The sequence below is a fragment of the Numenius arquata genome, chromosome 4 (genome assembly GCF_964106895.1).
Source record: "Numenius arquata chromosome 4, bNumArq3.hap1.1, whole genome shotgun sequence".
Lineage (NCBI taxonomy): Eukaryota > Metazoa > Chordata > Aves > Charadriiformes > Scolopacidae > Numenius > Numenius arquata.
Window position 1 is genome coordinate 68,224,986 of NC_133579.1, and position 18,606 is coordinate 68,243,591.

At 40.3% G+C, this 18,606-nt stretch overlaps 1 protein-coding gene across 2 annotated transcripts in view; it reads right to left on the reverse strand.

The window, feature by feature from the left end:
• Positions 1–403: 403 nt before the first annotated feature.
• Positions 404–18,606, reverse strand: part of KIAA0319 (KIAA0319 ortholog) — a 39,742-nt gene continuing 21,539 nt past the window's right edge. For both annotated transcript variants that reach the window (XM_074146385.1, XM_074146384.1), the window contains exons 8-20: positions 17,895–18,027; positions 15,770–15,998; positions 15,272–15,395; positions 14,383–14,515; positions 13,347–13,495; positions 10,825–10,976; positions 9,511–9,649; positions 7,633–7,792; positions 6,171–6,313; positions 4,694–4,816; positions 3,177–3,267; positions 1,430–1,521; positions 404–582 (exon numbers count right to left, since the gene is read on the reverse strand). In XM_074146385.1, the coding sequence (XP_074002486.1) occupies positions 404–582; positions 1,430–1,521; positions 3,177–3,267; positions 4,694–4,816; positions 6,171–6,313; positions 7,633–7,792; positions 9,511–9,649; positions 10,825–10,976; positions 13,347–13,495; positions 14,383–14,515; positions 15,272–15,395; positions 15,770–15,998; positions 17,895–18,027 (1,847 nt within the window). The remainder of the gene's footprint in view (positions 583–1,429; positions 1,522–3,176; positions 3,268–4,693; positions 4,817–6,170; positions 6,314–7,632; positions 7,793–9,510; positions 9,650–10,824; positions 10,977–13,346; positions 13,496–14,382; positions 14,516–15,271; positions 15,396–15,769; positions 15,999–17,894; positions 18,028–18,606) is intronic.

Sequence of the window (18,606 nt, forward strand, 5' to 3'; positions counted from 1 at the left end):
TTTTAGGTCAGCATCATAATCGCACTGTTTCTCTGACAGAGAGAGCGCGCTAGGAGCATATGACACGAATCTGTATGCATCTCAGTTACCATTGTTAGGAGCGTAACAGCCCTGGCTAGTTTTGTAGCAGCGATACAGGAAAAGTCCTTCTGAAGTTCAAACATTCAGCATGGAACATGCAAGAAATAAGATGTGCTTTTCCGTGTTCCTGTAACAGTGACAAGAGGAGTTAGCTGACCATCTAGTCCTTCCTCCTTCCTTCCCCTAACTGTGCTAGAAATTTACCCTTTCATCTGCAATTAGTTGATATTTTAGGAAGCTTTCAGTTCTGGAAAAACAGAGGTGGACCAATGCGTTTCAGATGTGTAGGACCAGCGTGTTCTGTGCTTTTACCCTCATTCAGTTATCTGTCTTTGGAGCTGTAGTTGAAGGAAACTCCGTTTCTGATGGATCCATTCATGAGGGTTTTAGGATTCTCTCTTTCAATCTTTTCTCTGCTGAAGATAGTGTCCTGATCACTGTCAAACTCTGACTCAGAGACCATCAGACTGGAGTTGTGTTCTGTACTTCTGTGTTTTATACCTGACAATAAAAAAAGCAAAACAAGCTCTATTAGAAAGGTTTCACTTTTTAGTAACAACTAACTATCCTTTCCTCTGCTGTGATAGGAAATATAAGTGAAAACATTCTCTGCGATCCTGCATAACAGCGTGCACCACTGCCACCACCGACGTAAGAACCGGTCTAGGAGGTATCATACACAGTCGGGCAGATACTCTTCTGAATTCATTGCAGGCCCATCAATTTATGGCCCTGAAATGTGAATATATCCATTTTAATTTGAAACAACTAAATGATCTTAGTGCCTAGCTGATGTACATTTAATAGCTTGAATCTAGAAGTTAGTCTGTCCACTCAACTATCTGATTAACACGAGCAGCAACAAAAGGTCATGGTTTCTACAGAAATGTTATGTCTTTCTCAGACAGCAATTTCTCAGGATGATTTTATTTCCCTGGATTCCAATATTTCCCCTGCTAAAAACTGAAACTCAGGTGAATCAAAACGTATGTGAGCAGAGGGCAACAGCTGAAGTCTACTGATGTTTAACAGGGCACTTCTGGGCCAGAAGGGAATAGCTCCAAACTAAAGTGTGTGCAGGGGAGGAGGGGTTACACAGAGGTGGTCTGTGGGACAATTAGATGTTCTAAATGAAGATTAGCAAAGAAGCTCAGAGCAGTGGCTGAGCCCAAGGCCTTATGAAAGAAATGAAGTGATCCTCCCCCAACCATTTCATTGTCTATACTGCCTCTGCCTTTCCCAAACTTGCAGGCCAGCTTCTGGGCTCCTCCTGACTGCAGATGTCAATTCAAATGCACTGACTGTAAGCTTGGTGGAGGAGTTCCCAGCTGAGACAGAGAACCCTTACCATATTTGGGTCGTAGCTCCATTCTCTCCTGCTCATCTATGTTATCTAGGATGGTATATTTCGTTTTCTTTCTTATCTTTGTCCTCTTTCTGCTAAAGAGAAAGTTACCACAAAGACATTTAGTTCTCATGTACACACATAAATCTGCTCCCTGGCCCTTTTCATAGCTACGTACCCCAATATACAGAATCTCACTGTACTTTCTCACCTCCACTTAAAAAGAGTTGTTCCAGTTTACACCTGTATAAAGCAGCTGTACAATATGGACCAGAGAGTATAATTCATTTTCTCCCTGATACACAAAAAAAGCCAGAAAGATTGACATGCTTTCCTAGGCCACAGGGGTTCAGTTTGTTCAATTTCAACACAGTAACTAGACACAAGGTAGACATATTCATTTGTTTCCAAATAAAATTTCTGTAAGAATTGGTTATTCCCCAGTTTTTTTTGTTATTTTTTTTTTTTAACTGAGAGAATTTAAGTGGTGCTTGTCTGGTTATGCTTACAGAGAAGGCCAGACAAAAATGGAGATTGGCTCCCTCATCCCTATATATATATTTGCAGGGACAAAGACCTACTGGTCTGTAGGCAAATCCCCACCTGTTCTTCCTTCATTTAAATGGCAACTCAACAAAGCCTTTAAAACATCCAAAACTCCAGCCAGATCTTGAACTACAGTGTATCTTTCTCCTGTAATTTCCACAAGGCAAAGGGCATCTCTTGCCATTCTGTCCTATGCAAAATTTCCCCCCTCTTTTTTACATGTATCTGTATCAACCAGCCCTCACTCTCTGGCACAAGCCACATGAGGACAAAGGACAAAAGGAGATGAACTCCGTAAGCAATCCCTTTCTCATGAAATCCAACACAAGCCTGTGAGGTTCCACCCCACACTGTGGGGATGAAGTGGGACACACTTCTATTTAAACCTTTCTACCAACAGCAACGTTCCTTCAACCATAAAAAGGAAATCAGTATCAACTCCAACGCATTTTGAACAGCACCTTTTACATACTGCAAAGGCCCCCGAGGAAAAGTTGAAAATCCAGAAGGATTCTGACAGTGTTTCATTTTTGCTAGCTTGTTCAGGTGTTATCTATTTGCTGGGCTTTTTGAACAGCAGCAAAACCACTTGCTCTAGTGACAGAACTTGCAAGGGCTTGTCACTTGAAAGAGAATTTCTTATCTGCTCACTAGGAAAGACTTGGAGGGGAGCAGAGAGGGAAATGACATACAGTAATAGGCAAAACTAAGGAAAGAGGAAGCAAGATGTGTGCATGACTGAGATCATCGGAACACTCCTTGCCTGTCAGCCAGATGCAGTCCACGTGTTGGCCCACCCTGTCCAAGGGAGACACCAGGTTGGGAGCATCTCTCTTACCGTGGCCTAGAACACTCCCTACATCAGTGATCTTCAGGGCATGCCTCTCTTTTCTTACCATGGAGCACCTGGAGGACTCAGTGGGAGACCATGAAGATCTGCAGTCCACTCTCAGCATTTTAATATAAATTATCTCTTAATAGGAAGGATACTCCAATATTGGCTTTTTGAAATGCAGAAGAACACAGAGCCATAAATGGATACTCCTTTTTTCAATGAAAATGTGTCTATACAGAAATAGCTACAGGAAGCTTCTCACATGTCTGAAAAGAGTTCAGTGGTTTAGTGCTAAGAGCTGCACTAAAATGTGGCTGTTGTGTGCAGTTTTTGCATACACCCCATCGAAAAGAAACACAAATCATGTACCTTTTGCAGCAGCAGATGCAGAACCAGGCAAGCCCTACCATGACCACAATCAAAATAAACACAGATACAGTCACATAGAGTATACTCCACTCTGAAAAAAGAAACACAACAGTGCTTTGCAAAGTAATATGAATAGTATAATTTCTAATACAACTCTATTAAAATAACCAGTCATGAAGAATGGGGAGTTGCAACAGAAACCCAGGAACTTTCATATTCTTAGAAAAATCTCTAAAAATTCTTAAGCTTCCAGATAAAAAGAGCATGTTTGAAAATTTTCTTCCACTCCACTACCTTTTACTATCCCAAGATACCTGAAGTCTATGTGTGAACTGAAAGTCAAGAGGACATGATTACTACCTGAGTTGTCACTCTCTAACTGAAATAAACATAGGTGTACTCTGGGTCTGGCATTTTAGTAGTGCTTTAGAAGAGCAGCTGATTGGAGATAGATCCTTCTACCCACATGTTTACATTTGTAAATCCAGGAAAACATGAGAAGGATACAGAGAGATGTGCAATAATGTGAACTCCAACCTGTGTGTACTCACTATTTCAGTGTTATTATCAGACTACGGAACAACACAGCATTAGGGCAGGGTTGCAGGAGGTCCCAGCCTCAGGCTTAAAACCTACTGTCCCATTTTGGTTGGTCAATTAGTCTTCGTTCTCTAACAGATGCAGGACCCATGGTTACTTAATGGCACGTAGCAAGCTCCGTCTAAATTTCTGTAGGTTTGCTTGAAGATTAGTGTATTGCTCAGCTTGAAGATTAGTGTGTTGTCTCCAAGTCTGCACAGTACTAAGAGTTTGGTCTCCAATTGGTCTATTCAAGCAGAAGACCAATTTAGTTAAATTAAAACTATTCAATATTTGAAATAGAGAGGCTTAGCTGATATGTTAGATGTGCCACAGAATATAGACATGATTAAGTTGGTGAAACTAAATTGCGTTTCCCAGTGCAACAGGCAAACTGAAAGAAACAGTAAAATTAATGATGCTAAAAAGCTTAGGTTTTAAAGGTGACTATATTGGTTAGTCCAGAACGCTGTTGTCCTCTTTCCTTAGGTCAGACCATACTTCAGGCACAGAAGCATTAACCAACCACTCAGAGAATCTAAGTCATTGCCCCTTTTTCATCAGACAACTACTACTCAAAAGCTTCACAACACCCACACTATTCAACAACCCTTCCAACTAGCCCCAAATTGTTGCAACATTTCTCTCCCATGATTAAGTTTTCCATACTTTTTCCCTCAAATAGTGATACTTCTTAAATTTAAACTTTTACAATATTTTAAATATAGGCTACTACTGTCAAGATATTATCATTTCAAGACGTTATTCAAATATCTTTCTATAGAAAGATACTGCTGGGCTGGAAAACAAAGAGACCATTTTAGTCTTCCCTCAGCATTTACCTCCTAAGTACTCCCCCCACTCTGACAGCAAATAATCAATAACCTCACAAGATGACACGTTATTCTTCTTGTTATTGCCACAACACCAAAACTCACCACAATTACTCTCCCCATCATTTAGATAACGATGAATCAAGTTTTCCATCCACAGCTGGTAGCAAATACAGCGCTTTGTTATGGGGTCACAGTGTCCATGTCCAGAACATTTTAAAAGACAGGCTAAGAACAAAACCAAACACAGGGTCAGTTGCTTAAATGCACAATTCGTCATGCATCATCTTACTGTGAGATTAGAAAGCATCTAGTTCATAACATTCTGTTATTTTTTAAAATCTCCCTTACATTTGGTGTTATGGGTTAAACAGATTTACAGTTCAGCAGACTGCTGGCTGTGAAGAGAAAAATAAGAATATATCTTATGCCTACAATATTGAGAGCATATGCAAGTCCAGAACAGTTTATTCTAACTAGAAATAAAGATGAGTTAAAGTTGAGGAATTCAGACCTGCTCCTTTCTTTATGACATATTCGTAAGAACTTCTAAAATACCTGAGAACTGAGGAATATCAGTGTTCTCAGGTACAAGAAAACAAGCATCATAAACTAGAGTACTTCAGTATTTTAAAACTGAATTACAGCTTCTTAGGCCAGAATGTTTACACACCTCACAGGCTTAAAGTAGTAGCTATTGCTAGATTAACGTGTCATATCAGACTAAATAAAAAGTTATTCCCCTTAGCAAATCTGCAACTCTAAGTTTTATGTCAAGAAAAATGTTAATGCATATTTTCAAGTGATCCCTACGCATTTTGGTAATCAAGGTACATATACAACAGAACAGAAGTCCTTATCAACAGGCAAATAAAGATAGAATTTACTACAGAATCAATTAGTATTTTATTGCTAGAGTTCGCTCACTTTGCATTTGCATCATTATGCCCTGATTTTAAACTATGGAGAAGTTTTACCTCTAACATTCAAGTATCATAAAGGGTTCACATTACTAGTGAAGTTCAAAACAGGCTTAGAAGTTCAAGCACCTTTTTGGGGAAAACAAAAAGTTCATAACAGAAACCCCAGCAGCCTGTCTACATTGCAAATATTAGAAGATTACATTGTAACACAGTGATCTCCTGACCATTTTACCTGATAAAAGACAAACAAAACCAAGTTAATTTACAAGTCTATTACTGAACACTAAAAGCCTTGAAGGAATCAGACATGAAACAGTCTATATTATGGCTCTATTAAGTGTTGCCCATCTTCCAAAGACGGTATAAGAGGGGTATCTTTATCCTCATTCCCCAGGCTTTCCTGATGCAGACCAGGTTAAGATGTGCTTTTGCCTGCTGTTAACAGGTAATGTCTTTTAAAGGAACACAAGTAACTAGCACCAGTCTACTACAAATGAACAAGCATTTTAAACATTATCCTCAAAGTCTTCTTTCAGAAAGCTACATCCAAACCCAAACACCAGATGGCAGACAGAAGGCCTTCATGCACTGTTTCCAGGTGCTGTGTCAGCCAAATGCCTGCAAAGTTCTGAGATAACCAAGCACCATCCAAAACGTACCAGCCGTGTCAACCCGCAGGACTTTAAAAAGCAGAAAGTCAGCCTTCTCTTTCAAAAGCTGCACGTGCAGAGTTCGTGAGACATCTGATGCCTTGATCACCTTGGAAGGATGCCCATTCTGCACATAGAAGACAACTGCGGTGCTGTAGAAAGAAGAACTAAGGTCATGACTGCTGTCAAAGATCACTTTTGTCAGGCATTCAGTTTACAGCCTTTGGTTGTGTTTGTTTCTGGAAAGCAAATGTCACCACTGATAATGATCAGGGAATTCTGTCCATGGATCAATCAACTCCATCCAAATGCCATGAACTTCATTCTAGGCCAGGAGCACCAGCAGTTCTCTGGCTTCTCAGTTTCACGGAAGAAAGGTGAGGACAACAGCAAATGTAATTCCCTCCTTGGTCTTCCTGACTCTTGCTTTAAGAGGAGCATGTATACATTTGCTTTCCACGCTCTCATCTAGAACCTGTCACAAAGCACTCTGAAGCAGTTTAAGTAACTTTAGGAAACTGAATTTAAGAGAAGGAAAAGCTCAGAAGCAAGGGAGCCAGGGAATTTCATGTGGGAGCCCTCCCCCAAACCCTGCCTTTTTAAGGTGGATGGTGTTTATCTCAGACTGTATCAGACACTCAGGAAAGATCTTTATTCGAAAAGCAGTAATTGGAAGCTGTGATTAAAAATATCATAGCTACAAATGCTAGATTTTCCAAACCATTTATTTTTAAAATTTAAGAGGTTCCCCGAGCGCTAAACAGACACCAAAATGGGTTCTAAATTACCAAGTAGTTAACAAGAAGTAATTTAAATATAACTCATGTCAACAGGTTCTACCAATCATGCTGGGAAGTTTCTCTGGGTACACAAAGCCATCTTTAGCCCTCTACACCAAGTAGAAGGGGTATATCTACTTCAGAGTAAGATACCACACTTCGGAGTATCCACTGTGCAGTTTTCTCTGAAAAAAAAAATGGATTTTCACCACCAGTTACCTGGGGAAGTGTTTATAAAATACTTAGAATATCAAAACTTCAGAGAGGAAGTAGAAGAGGAATAAAACAGGTTTGATGCAGCTGGAACCTTATTCTGAAATACAATACTTGCTTCACTGTGAGAATGTCTGTCTCTATCCAGCATTTGGGGAAAAATAATAGCACCGTATGGAACAAAGACACTGAAATATATGCACACATTTCCTTTAAAGGAATAAATTTAAAAAAATATACAGAGAATTTTATTTAAAAAAAAAAAAAAGGCAAAACACTTCAGTTCCGAGACTCCGAAGAGCCTACTTCATCCATTTTCTACCACAGCAGAAGAAATTCACCTTTTAAAGTATATACTGTGGAAAGCTATAGCATTTTTTGTTGTTGTCTTAGAAAATATTATTTTGCAACTAATTATGAGCTGTGAGAAAATCAATGAAAATCACAAATCTTCCTGGAACAGCAGGATATCTTTCTACCTTATATCTGAGTAGGCTTGTATCTTCTGAACTTTGATATCTGAATCCAAAACATTCAGCAATACAGCCAGCTGTCTCACCAGGGTGTCCTTCTGCTGTTCACTCAGCTGTCCCACTCCAACTTGCAGAATCAGCTCCACCAGACCACTCCTTTTGGGATCTGACAGAAGAAGAACATGCTGTTCTTTCAGAGCCTACCAAATATTTCAGTAACTGAAGACAACATGCAGTACTCCATACTAATACCGTATTTTCCTGCACAAGGCCCATATCCCTTACACCAAATCCTTTTGTGTTCTTCGAAAAGTACTTAGCCTACATTTTCACATTCCCTCTGAAACAAACCTGGTGGGTCCTAAGACAGCAAGCCAGCTTATCAGCTGAAATGAAGCACTTCAGTGTGCACTTCAGTTCAGTGTTAAACCATTTCTGCGCAGAACAGCAACTTCAGAGAAGGGCAACGAAGCTGGTGAGGGGTCTGGAGAGTAAGTCTTATGAGGAGAGGCTGAGGGAGTTGGGGTTTTTCAGCCTGGAGAAAAGGAGGCTGAGGGGAGACCTTATTGCTCTCTACAACTACCTGAAAGGAGGGTGTAGAGAGGTGGGGGTTGGTCTCTTCTCCCAAGTCACAGGTGATAGGACAAGAGGAAATGGCCTCAAGTTGCAACAGGGGAGGTTCAGATTGGATATTAGGAAAAATTTTTATACTGAAAGGGTTATTAAGCGTTGGAATGGGCTGCCCAGGGAAGTGGTTGAGGCACCATCCCTGGAGGTATTTAAAAGACGGGTTGACATAGTGCTTAGTGACATGGTTTAGTGATGGGTTTTTTTTGAGAGTTAGGTTGATGGTTGGACTAGATGATCTTAAAGGTCCCTTCCAACCTAGACAATTCTAGCATTCTGTTCCCCTAAATGCTGCCAATCTTAAGGACAGATGTAAGCACTGAGTGAGTCTAATAACTCTTAAATTCTCTGCTAGTTATCTGATACTGGCTACCATCCAGGAAAAATGAGGCAAAGATGGACTCATACAGCAGCATGCAAGACTGTGCGAGCAAGTCTAAATGAGGATGGTCAATCTGACAAATATCAAATACATTTAACTTCATAAACTGAGGGTTCTGTTAAATAATACTTGAACTTCTAGAGTGCCTTGCAAAAAAACCCAAGCTTCCCAGATATCCAATGAGAATCCTAAGCCAATTATTGTGACTACATTCAACAATAAAGCGAGGAACAGAAATAGAATCATTGGCCAGGAACCAGACAAACAAGAAATCTCTGATAGACCCAAGATTTCCGACTCATTTCCTGAAACCTCAACTTATGCTTCTATCACATAACCATTTATCCTGCATTTGAAAACAAGCCTATATATGAGCAATACCAAACCATGAAAAGACAATTTAAACTCCCTGAAATTCTTTGAGGTTTGTTTTTGTCCTTCAGGATGAAGGAAGAAAAACAAGCATAAGAACACACTCTCAACCATCAAACACACAATTTCAGCGTTTGTATCTAAACTTAATGCTCGGCTCCCATCTCTTCCCATTGGCCAAACTGATTAACAACCAGGAAAAAGAACCCAAAACCTACAGTCAATGAAAAAATCAACAAAAATCGAATGAAAATCTTAACTAGGAAGTATGATCTTTGTTTATTTATGCTACCAGTAAGGCAATGGTGTAAACTGGTAGTTAAGAATCCTGACATGTCATCTTCTAAACACACTCAGGCCTATTGGGAGTACAATAAGAAGGCAGGAAAAGACCTGTTTGTTTTGTGTTTTGAGAGAATCTTGTCAACATTGAAATAAGTAAGTGAAAAGGAGAACAAAGATGAGGTATTCACAACGCATCGATGACCTTTTAATTGTCATACCAGGCCGCACTTCAACAGTTGCTGAATCAATATCTGAGTCTCCTTTAGCATCTGTCACTTTCAAGTGAAATGTATAGGTTCCTTCTACCAGATTAGTCAGCTGCAGCACTGCTTCGTGGTCTGAGCCATGGATCACATCCTGAAAAAAAAAAAAAAAAAAAAAAAAAATGGTATTGGGATGATAGAGAAACTCAGAGAAAGTTGCAGGAGTGACTATCAAGTTGGATATCTGGTATGACAGTTTGAGGTCTTGCTTTGGCTTTTGGGACAAAAATGACCTACCCGCAGTTTATAGCGGAGTAATGCAAATTTGGAAGTGGCAGTTAATGAGGACATCTGCACAGTAAGGATATTTTCATTAAAAATAACCCAGACGGCTGACACTCTTCAAGTACTCATCTGCTTGAAAATCTGAGACAGTTACATTATTATTTCTCTATTGTACTCCAGTATCCTTAGTTCTGCTTTCTTAATTCCCAAATTATTTCCTTTCCTTGGAGTTCATGTATTTCCAGCTATATTTAAGCTAAACCTCTTCAATTCTTCTCATACCCTCATGTGAATTGCACATTCACAGCAGCTTCGTTATCATTTTGCTGTTTCTCCTCTCCCAGTTCTTGCTGATTTGCCAGTGCCTTCCTGACTGCGAAGTGCTGTCCACACCACTTTGTGTGGATCGACAAAAGAAGTTATCACAGTTTTAGTAGCTGATGTACAAACTTCAGTTTATCATGAGGTGCTTTCTGCTGTCTGCTCCCACTTGGAGAGCAGGCTCCACTGACGTAATGACCCAGGGTATTCACTGCCATCTGCCAGGCAAGGTATCTACACACCTAGAACCAAACACCATTTTTATCTTAAACTGCAAGTTTCACCTCACGTGGTACTGGACATGATTCCCTAGTCTTTATCAGTACTTCTTGCTCTCTCAGACCTTTGGACATATATTTTTTGATATATTTTAGATATATATACATTCCTTTGGAATATCTGGATTTCAGATGATTTTTCTCTCAAACACGTTACCTTGGTACTATCACCACTCTTAAGAGACACAACTTTATTCTTCTGTCTTGAGTCTTTCCCAATTAAGTCCACATTGCTGCAGTTCTCCTACTTAACTACCACACTCTACAGCTGTATTGAAAATATCACAAGCCCCTTGAACCAAAGTGTTAGAGCAGGGGAGACGAACCAGAAACAGGCACCGCACCTCATGGCATCTTATGAGTCGTACCTGCTTGCCCTGCGGCAGGGATGCTACATGCATAACAAGAGCCGAATTTGACTCGTTAGAACCTTGAAGAAACTTACCCCAGCTGCTGGGCTTTGACCATCCCGAATCCACAAATACGACACAATCCCCTGGTCATCAGCAGACCTTGAGCCATCCAAGGTAACAGAATTATTTGGAAGCACTAGAACATGCTTCCCACCAGCATGCGCCCGGGGTGGAGTGTTGTTTTCTAGCCGTAAAAATAGTGGAGGAGAAGGATTTGCTTTCAAAACATGCAAAATGTGACATGCCATTGCCAATACACCCACACTGCAATTCTTTACCTGGTGATTGCAGGCAATAACAACAGCATCTCATGTCAAAGGTACGGGGAAAGGACAAGTGGGTATAATTTGGCTCCAGGATTATTACAACCTGACAAAAGCAGAGCTGCACCATGAGGAGGATACCAATAAGAGATACTATCCAAAAAGATATTTTTTCAAAAAGCATTGTGGGGTACTTTATTTACAGTCTCACAATAACTTAAGCATCTGATCTTCTCTAGTCAAGCAAAAAGATTTTCTGCCTACTTAGAAACACAGCCCAGTACGAGATCACCACACTGGGCTCTTCTCGTCTTGAGAATCACTTATGACTGAACAGAAGCTTGTGTAAGGTCTTACACCTTCACAATGCCTGTCCTTAGGCAAAGTGTAATCAGGAAACTTAAGAGTAAACCCAGTTCCCGAATGCTTTTTGCTTACTGCTAGCAGTGAAGTTAAGGCATGCATTGGGAGGATGGCCAAAAAACACCAAAGAAACACAAATACATTCTCTTTCCAGAAACCAGACATCACTGACTTCTGATTCGAACACAACTGATAAGGCAGAGGTTCAAGAAGCTGTGAGGCTGAGCGAAATACCTCGCTGGTTTGAATATTAGGTTGGACATAAATAATTCAATTTTGGGCAGACCTCCAGGGCATTGGCTGTAACTCTATTCTTTAGAACAGCACAGAGTTCTCTGTGATACAAGTGATCTTCTTGTCTCTTCCAAATAACCCAGTTAATTAAACTTGGCTATTGGAGCACTGAATATTTTTAATACTGAACCTATGACTGTAGTCAGTACGTACTGTGGCTACACTTCATAGCATGAATGAGACCCTGAGACACATTTGGGCAGAGCTGTTGCCATGTGTTTCTGACTAAACACCTAACTGAAACTCTGAAACAGTTCACCCAATGATGCACACGGGTAAAATTGAGTCTAGCTTCTTCTCCAAGATTCATTCATTCCGCAGTGATACCAAGTGAAAAAGAAAAAAGGCTGCATTGTTTTCAAGAAAGTCAGCAGCTAAGACTTTAATGCAACTGTACTATCATTTCCTAAACGGTATAGGTACCATACTTGGAAAGCCAGCGTGCATTGCTCCCCTCCAAAAACAAGGTATGCAACAGAAAGCCAAACTCTGGACAAAACAAGCTTTGAAATTATTATGCCACCTTCTTTAAAAGGAGGCATAGGCCCATGGAGAACGCTAAAATCACTCCCTAAAGAACAATGTGAAGCACAGATGGTTGGGTTATCACCACCTGCAACCCTGAGGATGTAAGATAAGACAAAGCTATGAAATCTGTCAGGAGCACCTGACCGTACCTCTGTCAGAAGAGCAACAAAGCTGGTGAAGGGTCTAGAGAACAGGTCTTATGTTCAGCTGAGGGAAGCGGGGTTGTTCAGCCTGGAGAAAAGGAGGCTGAGACCTTATGGCTCTCTACAACTACCTGAAAGGAGGTTGTAGCACGTTGGGTGCTTGTATCTTTTCCCAAGTCACAAGCAATAGAACAAGAGGAAATAGCCTCAAGTTGTGCCAGGGGAGCTTTAGATGGGATATTAGGAAAAAATTATTCACTGAAAGGGTCGACAAGCATTGGAACAGGCTGCCCAAGGAAGTGGTTGAGTCACCATCCCTGGAGACATTTGAAAGACCTGTAGATGTGGTGCTGAGGGACATGGTTTAGTGGTGGAGTTGGCAGTGCCAGGTTAATGGTCGGACTCTATGATCTTAAGGGTCTTTTCCAACCTAAACGATTGTATGATTTGTGATCTCACACAAAAGGTATTATCCTAAAGCCTCTTCTACAGAATGCATGTTGGTGAAAAAATAATGAAAAAAACCACCACAGCAACTGTTTCTCTGTATAAAAAAAATACACAGAATAAAAACTTAACATTGAAAGACTGTATTTAAGTGGAAATTGGTACGCTCTGAGACCTTGCTTCTTGGACATTAAAAACTCAACAAAATTACTTTTCTGCTCAAAGCTTAATTTTGAGATTAAAATAAAAACATATCCTTAATGAAGTAGACACATCATGGTCAAAAACAGTATTTTGGAGCATTTTTGTTACAACTAATTCTGCATACATTTAAGTGCAGCAAGCGAAGTTAATCCTACCAGCCACTCACAATAGCAGTAACTATTCTTGAACACCCTTGAAATAGGATATATAATACATTATCCCTTTCTGTTCCGATTCCCTTTACAGTCTATCAGTGACTGAATTAACTGGCAAGTTGCCTACACTATGCGAAGAAGCAGCAACTAAGCTTACCTTCCTTCACAGTAATAGACAGCACAGATGCACTGCTCAAGCCCTGTTGGTCTTTCACCGTCAGCCTGAAGCGATAGGTACCAACCTGAAGACCAGTCACAGTTGCTACTGCTTTGTCACCATTTTCCATCTGTACAGAGCTTGGTCCACTGAAACAAAACATCTCAGAAAAATAATCCTGCACAGCCAGCCAAATTGTTCTTTCAGCAGAATCAGTCGCGTCATTTGCTTTTATATATATTGTAGTTCCACCACTGCTATAAGCACTGATGGTTAAAGTAGTATACGAGACCTGAGTTTACCTCAGAAAATTCATAAATCCTTTTTTTTCCAAGACATTCAAAGCACCCAAGCATCACATACCCAGTTACCAGAAGAGCAGAAAATGCACCCCAGAAGTTCAAATCTCCTTGCTGTACTATTTCATGGGAGCATGCAAACAGTGCTGCTTTAAGAGTCCTCACAACATGTACAGGGTGCCAAAAAACCTCTTCCTGTACCAGATGTGACAGTTGCATGAGCTAGTACCTTGCCCTTTTATTAAGAATCAAATAGTTTTGCACATAGACATACAAATACAAACTTTTGTAAAATATTTTCAATCATTGTTCAAGAGGGCTTTAGTCACCTACTATTGAAAGCTCAGGCTAAATAGTTTGTCAATTTGCTTTATTATTCAACAGACAAGTGACTGAGACACCCTAGTTCTAAGCACTGATGGGAAAACTTTGTACATTACAGGAGGGCACCCAAGCCTGTTACTTGCTTTTTAAGAGGAGACATGGAAGTTCCTGTCATTTTCTCTTAACTTTATAACAGTAAGCCTCAAAATGACACATTGCAAAACATAGGCAGAGATTGCCTAAGCTTTCCAAGTTGGACTTAAAATTCCTGTCTCTTACCCTATTACCACCTGAGCGGGAAGATCCTCAAAGCAGTTCTCAGTGTCCCAACACAATTGCATAAGAGGCTCTGGCACCCAATGACTTTCACTTTGTTCTCCCTTTTACTGGAGATTAGTAAAATCTCTAGATACCTGATATTTTCCCAATGATAGAAGACAATGCCTTGGTCATCTTGGCTTTTGCTTCCATCCAGTGTAGTACTTTCTACTGGGAAGGTCAATTCCTTATCAGGGCCAGCCACCGCTACTGGAGGACTGTTATTTTCTGTAAAAAGAAAAAGGTACCATCACACAGACACTTCCAATTCATGGTCTTGATTTCTGCAGTAATTGCCCGCTGTAAAGTTTTCCCAGAAGGGGTCATCTACAAAAAGATGTATAATAAGCAACAACAGGAAGATAAAATGTCCCATGGCAGAGTTCGAGACAGGAAGGCAAACACATTACAAAAAAAAAAAGCATAAGAAAAAAAACCAAATCAACTCTCAAGAGGCCTGGACCATTCAGGCCAGATTCACCACTCAGCTCCAAAGTCTAAATAAACCTATGAAAGATGCAGCTTTTGAAAATTCCTTGCTTGAAACTTTTCCCTAGAAAGTACAAGATAATTCAATTCACCAAGGATTCTTGAAGAAGAACTGCAAAACAATAAGAAAAGAGCAGAGCACTGATTGATACTCTGAGCTGCTTTGCAAAACAGACTTTGTAGGATATTAAACTCAAGAGCTACATTTTAGGTTTTAGAAGGACACTCAAAGACACTTCTGTGCAGGTTGCCTTACATGATCAGGCTGGTGTGAGCCCTCAGGATTACCACCTGGACTTTTTATGATTCTACACTTGTTCTAACTGTTTGCTTTGACAGAAAATAGAGGTGGAAGAGTCCTTGATGCAGGGATACAGGACATCTAGACTGCCATCTCAGTGGTGCAATGCAGGGAGATGAGGCATTTGAGGACAGTGCTAAGGCATCAGGCTGGCCCACCCCTCAGGGACCCAGACGTGCCTGCAGCGGACTTACCAGGCTGTACGATCAGTGTCACCTCAGCGGTGGACCGCTGCCTCGCAGAGTCTGTGACAGTCAGCTGAAACGTATAATCTCCTTCCTGCATTGCAGATAACTGGAGGTACGGTGTCCGCACTCCCTACATGGCATTTATAAAACCAGAGAGAGTGAGATAAAACAGAAACGCTCATGGATTATGAAAGTTCTTGCAGAGCAAACATGAAGAAAAGATAAAATTCGTTTTACTTCATACATTCAGTGCTTGAGAAAGCAGTTTAAGCACCTTGTGGACAAAGAGAAGACTTAAAATGTGATGCACATATGTTTACTATTGCAATTGTCCCTACCAACCCTAGAAACATCTCATATAATAAACCTCAATTTCTTATGTTGGTATACTTGCTGCATTGTTTCTGAACAACAATAATTGTTAAACACATAGCACATGTTTCCTCATGTTAGAGGCAAAGATAACAGAGCTTTCCAATCCTGTGCAAGGAGAAACAGACATACCTGCATTGCTACAACCTTGCCTTTGCTTTTGGGACTGAGCGACCATTCATAGCTGACAATTTCATGGTCATCGCTGCTCTGGTTTCCATTCAGCGTGATGAAGTTCTGGGGCAAGGTGACTGCCTGATTAGGTCCTGCATTGGCAATAGGTGGGTAATCCACCGGTTTGTTGACAGTCAGAGATGCAATGGTGGAGTTGGCTGCTCCATCTGAATCAATCACTGTGAGTCTACAACAGAAAAAAAAAAAACAATACTGGAAATCTGTTAAGATGGACTTCTGCCAAGTCCAAAAATTCAAAATTTAACATTTTCAAATTCAAAAGTTAACATTTTCTGGCACTTTTTCAAACACTACCTAAACTCATTAGACTACACAAATTCCTGCTTCAGAAACACACATCCCTCAACAAAGGTAGGACAGAAATTCAGAAGACTGTTTTCAAACACAGCTTTCAACCTTTAATTAAAAAAAAGCCTAGCAATTCTGGATCCCAGATGAAACCCCTTTCCCTGCAGCCAATGGCAACTTCATCAGCTTTCTTTAAAAAAAACAGAATTCTTTAAAAAAAACAGAATTCTTTAAAAAATTTACTTAGTAAAAACAGAGATTTTATTCATCAGCCATAGTGGAGCAGCCCCTATTAACACCTACATGCAAAACCACTCTGGGTGTTCAGAAGCTCTGCTTATAGCACAGTAGCAGTTCCTAACTTGTTATTTCTTTGTGGCACACTATTACTAATTTTAATGGAGTTTAATATCAGCTCAGATTTTTGAAGATGTTGAGTCACAAAACTAAAATAGTGCAGGGTTTAAAAAAAAAAAAAGCGCACTAGTGCCTCTCAGAAACACAACGACAAATCATCTTAAAATGGGACTGCTGCAGACTCCTGAAAGCGATGAAAAGTTGTCCTCCTCAGAGTGGTAACCAACTACATCCCTAATTCACCTCTGTTGTGAAAAATGCAGACAGCTGACCACATGGAAGGGAACCACTCTTGAAGCCTTGCCCAAGTTGGAACAAAACTAGTGCTCATTAATTCTGTCATTAGGGAACACACAGTTTTGCGGTGGGTGCACATCCATGCATATCAGGAGCACTAGATTTTGTTGACCAGCTAATTTCCTGTAAGCTTGAACACACTGCTCTATTGCTCAAGTACCTCAGCCTCCCACGAAGGTGCACAGATATAGCAAGCGATTTCTTAATTCCCTAGGGTTTGGAGCACACGTAGAACATTGCTTGTAAGCAAGCTCTGCCCTTTTTAATACAGAAAAAAATCCTACGCTTATTTCCACCACTGTACAATATGGAACAATTCCAGTAAAGAACACAGAATGGAAGTTGAAGCCATGCAATTTTTGGCAAAGCTTACACAAAGCAACACATTGAATGTATATATGTACCCTGGCTTCTACTTTCTGCCGATGCTACACTGATACATAATATATTTAATTGGTAAGCTGTTACCCACTGGCAGCCAAATAACAGAGGCTGGGTCAGTGGGAAGTCTGCCCTTCCGTAAACCAGGCTTTATGTTAAAAAGCTTAGAAAATGAACTCTGATTTTAATTAAAGCACCCAGAACCACAAATACTGCTTCCATTCTTTGTCTGGACAAAATCCAGCTTCAGCAATGCATAAATGGAGGGAAAAAGTAGCAAGGCAAAGGCTTTTATGAAGAACAGAATGACTCTTATTAAAATCAGCACACAACAATGCCTTGCGAGGATCTGTCTTCCAATAGTGTTCTGCTTACCCTCACCCTTCAGGGTATGACTTTCTCAGCCTGACTGCACATCTCAGGACACTTCCCAACTTCCAAGTTGGAAAAAAATGTTCTGTCACTGTTATTGTTGCTGAGAGTGGCAGGTATTTAATTTCTGATACCTTGTTTTGCATAATTTTGTGCTATAAAGTATCACAACACCAGTATCACAAAATCACTTGTTAGGCACTTTTTAATAGAATTGCTCCACTGTGCAAAATGAAGGGTAACAGCATGCAGAAGAAAAACAAAGTTTTTTGTTTGAGGGTGTACATATGCGCACTAAGAGAAACAAACATTTAGCTGACATTACAGAAACAGTTAAAACCCCAGAGGAAAACATCTGTGCAGGTACCTGAAAGTGTAGTTTCCAGGAACAAGGTTAGCCAAGTGCAAGACAGGTGTGTCAGCAGATGCCTTCTGCTCTCGCAAAGGACCTTTAATTTCCTCCCAGTGGTAACTCACTATCTTCGTATCATCTATACTTTCTATATTCATAAAAAAAAAAAAAATTGTATCAGTTTCTTGTGGCAATTACTGGAATGAATAGTAAAGACTTTCACGAACTGATCCCTAATTGGTTTTCTACAACTATCTTTTCAAGCATATTTGAACAGGGTTCGTATACCATAGCTGCTAAACCACAGATTCCAAGTTACATTTGGTATCATTTATCTAAACAAACAAAAAATTCTTCACACACACACCCCCCCAAAAAAAAAAAAAAAAAAAAATCAGTCTCAGACTCTGCACATTCCAATTTGTCTGCTCTCAGTAATTATGAGTGTAATTATGACATCTCATCATACCCTACAGCTCTCTACCATGCCGCCAGCTCTACTGGCACAGAGGCCTTCTAGCCAGGGCAGGAAGAAGCTGCAAGAGCAGTTGCTGCTTGGATGCAACAGCCTCCAATGCACTGTATCTCAATCCCCACGTGGAAGGCTGCATTGTATCACTTCTTTAATTTATTAAAATGATTTATAACTGGACTCAAATCCCTGAAGTAAATCACGATTCAGGGAACTTCCGAGTAGAGTGAGAAGAAGGAACTTCACTTGTAACTG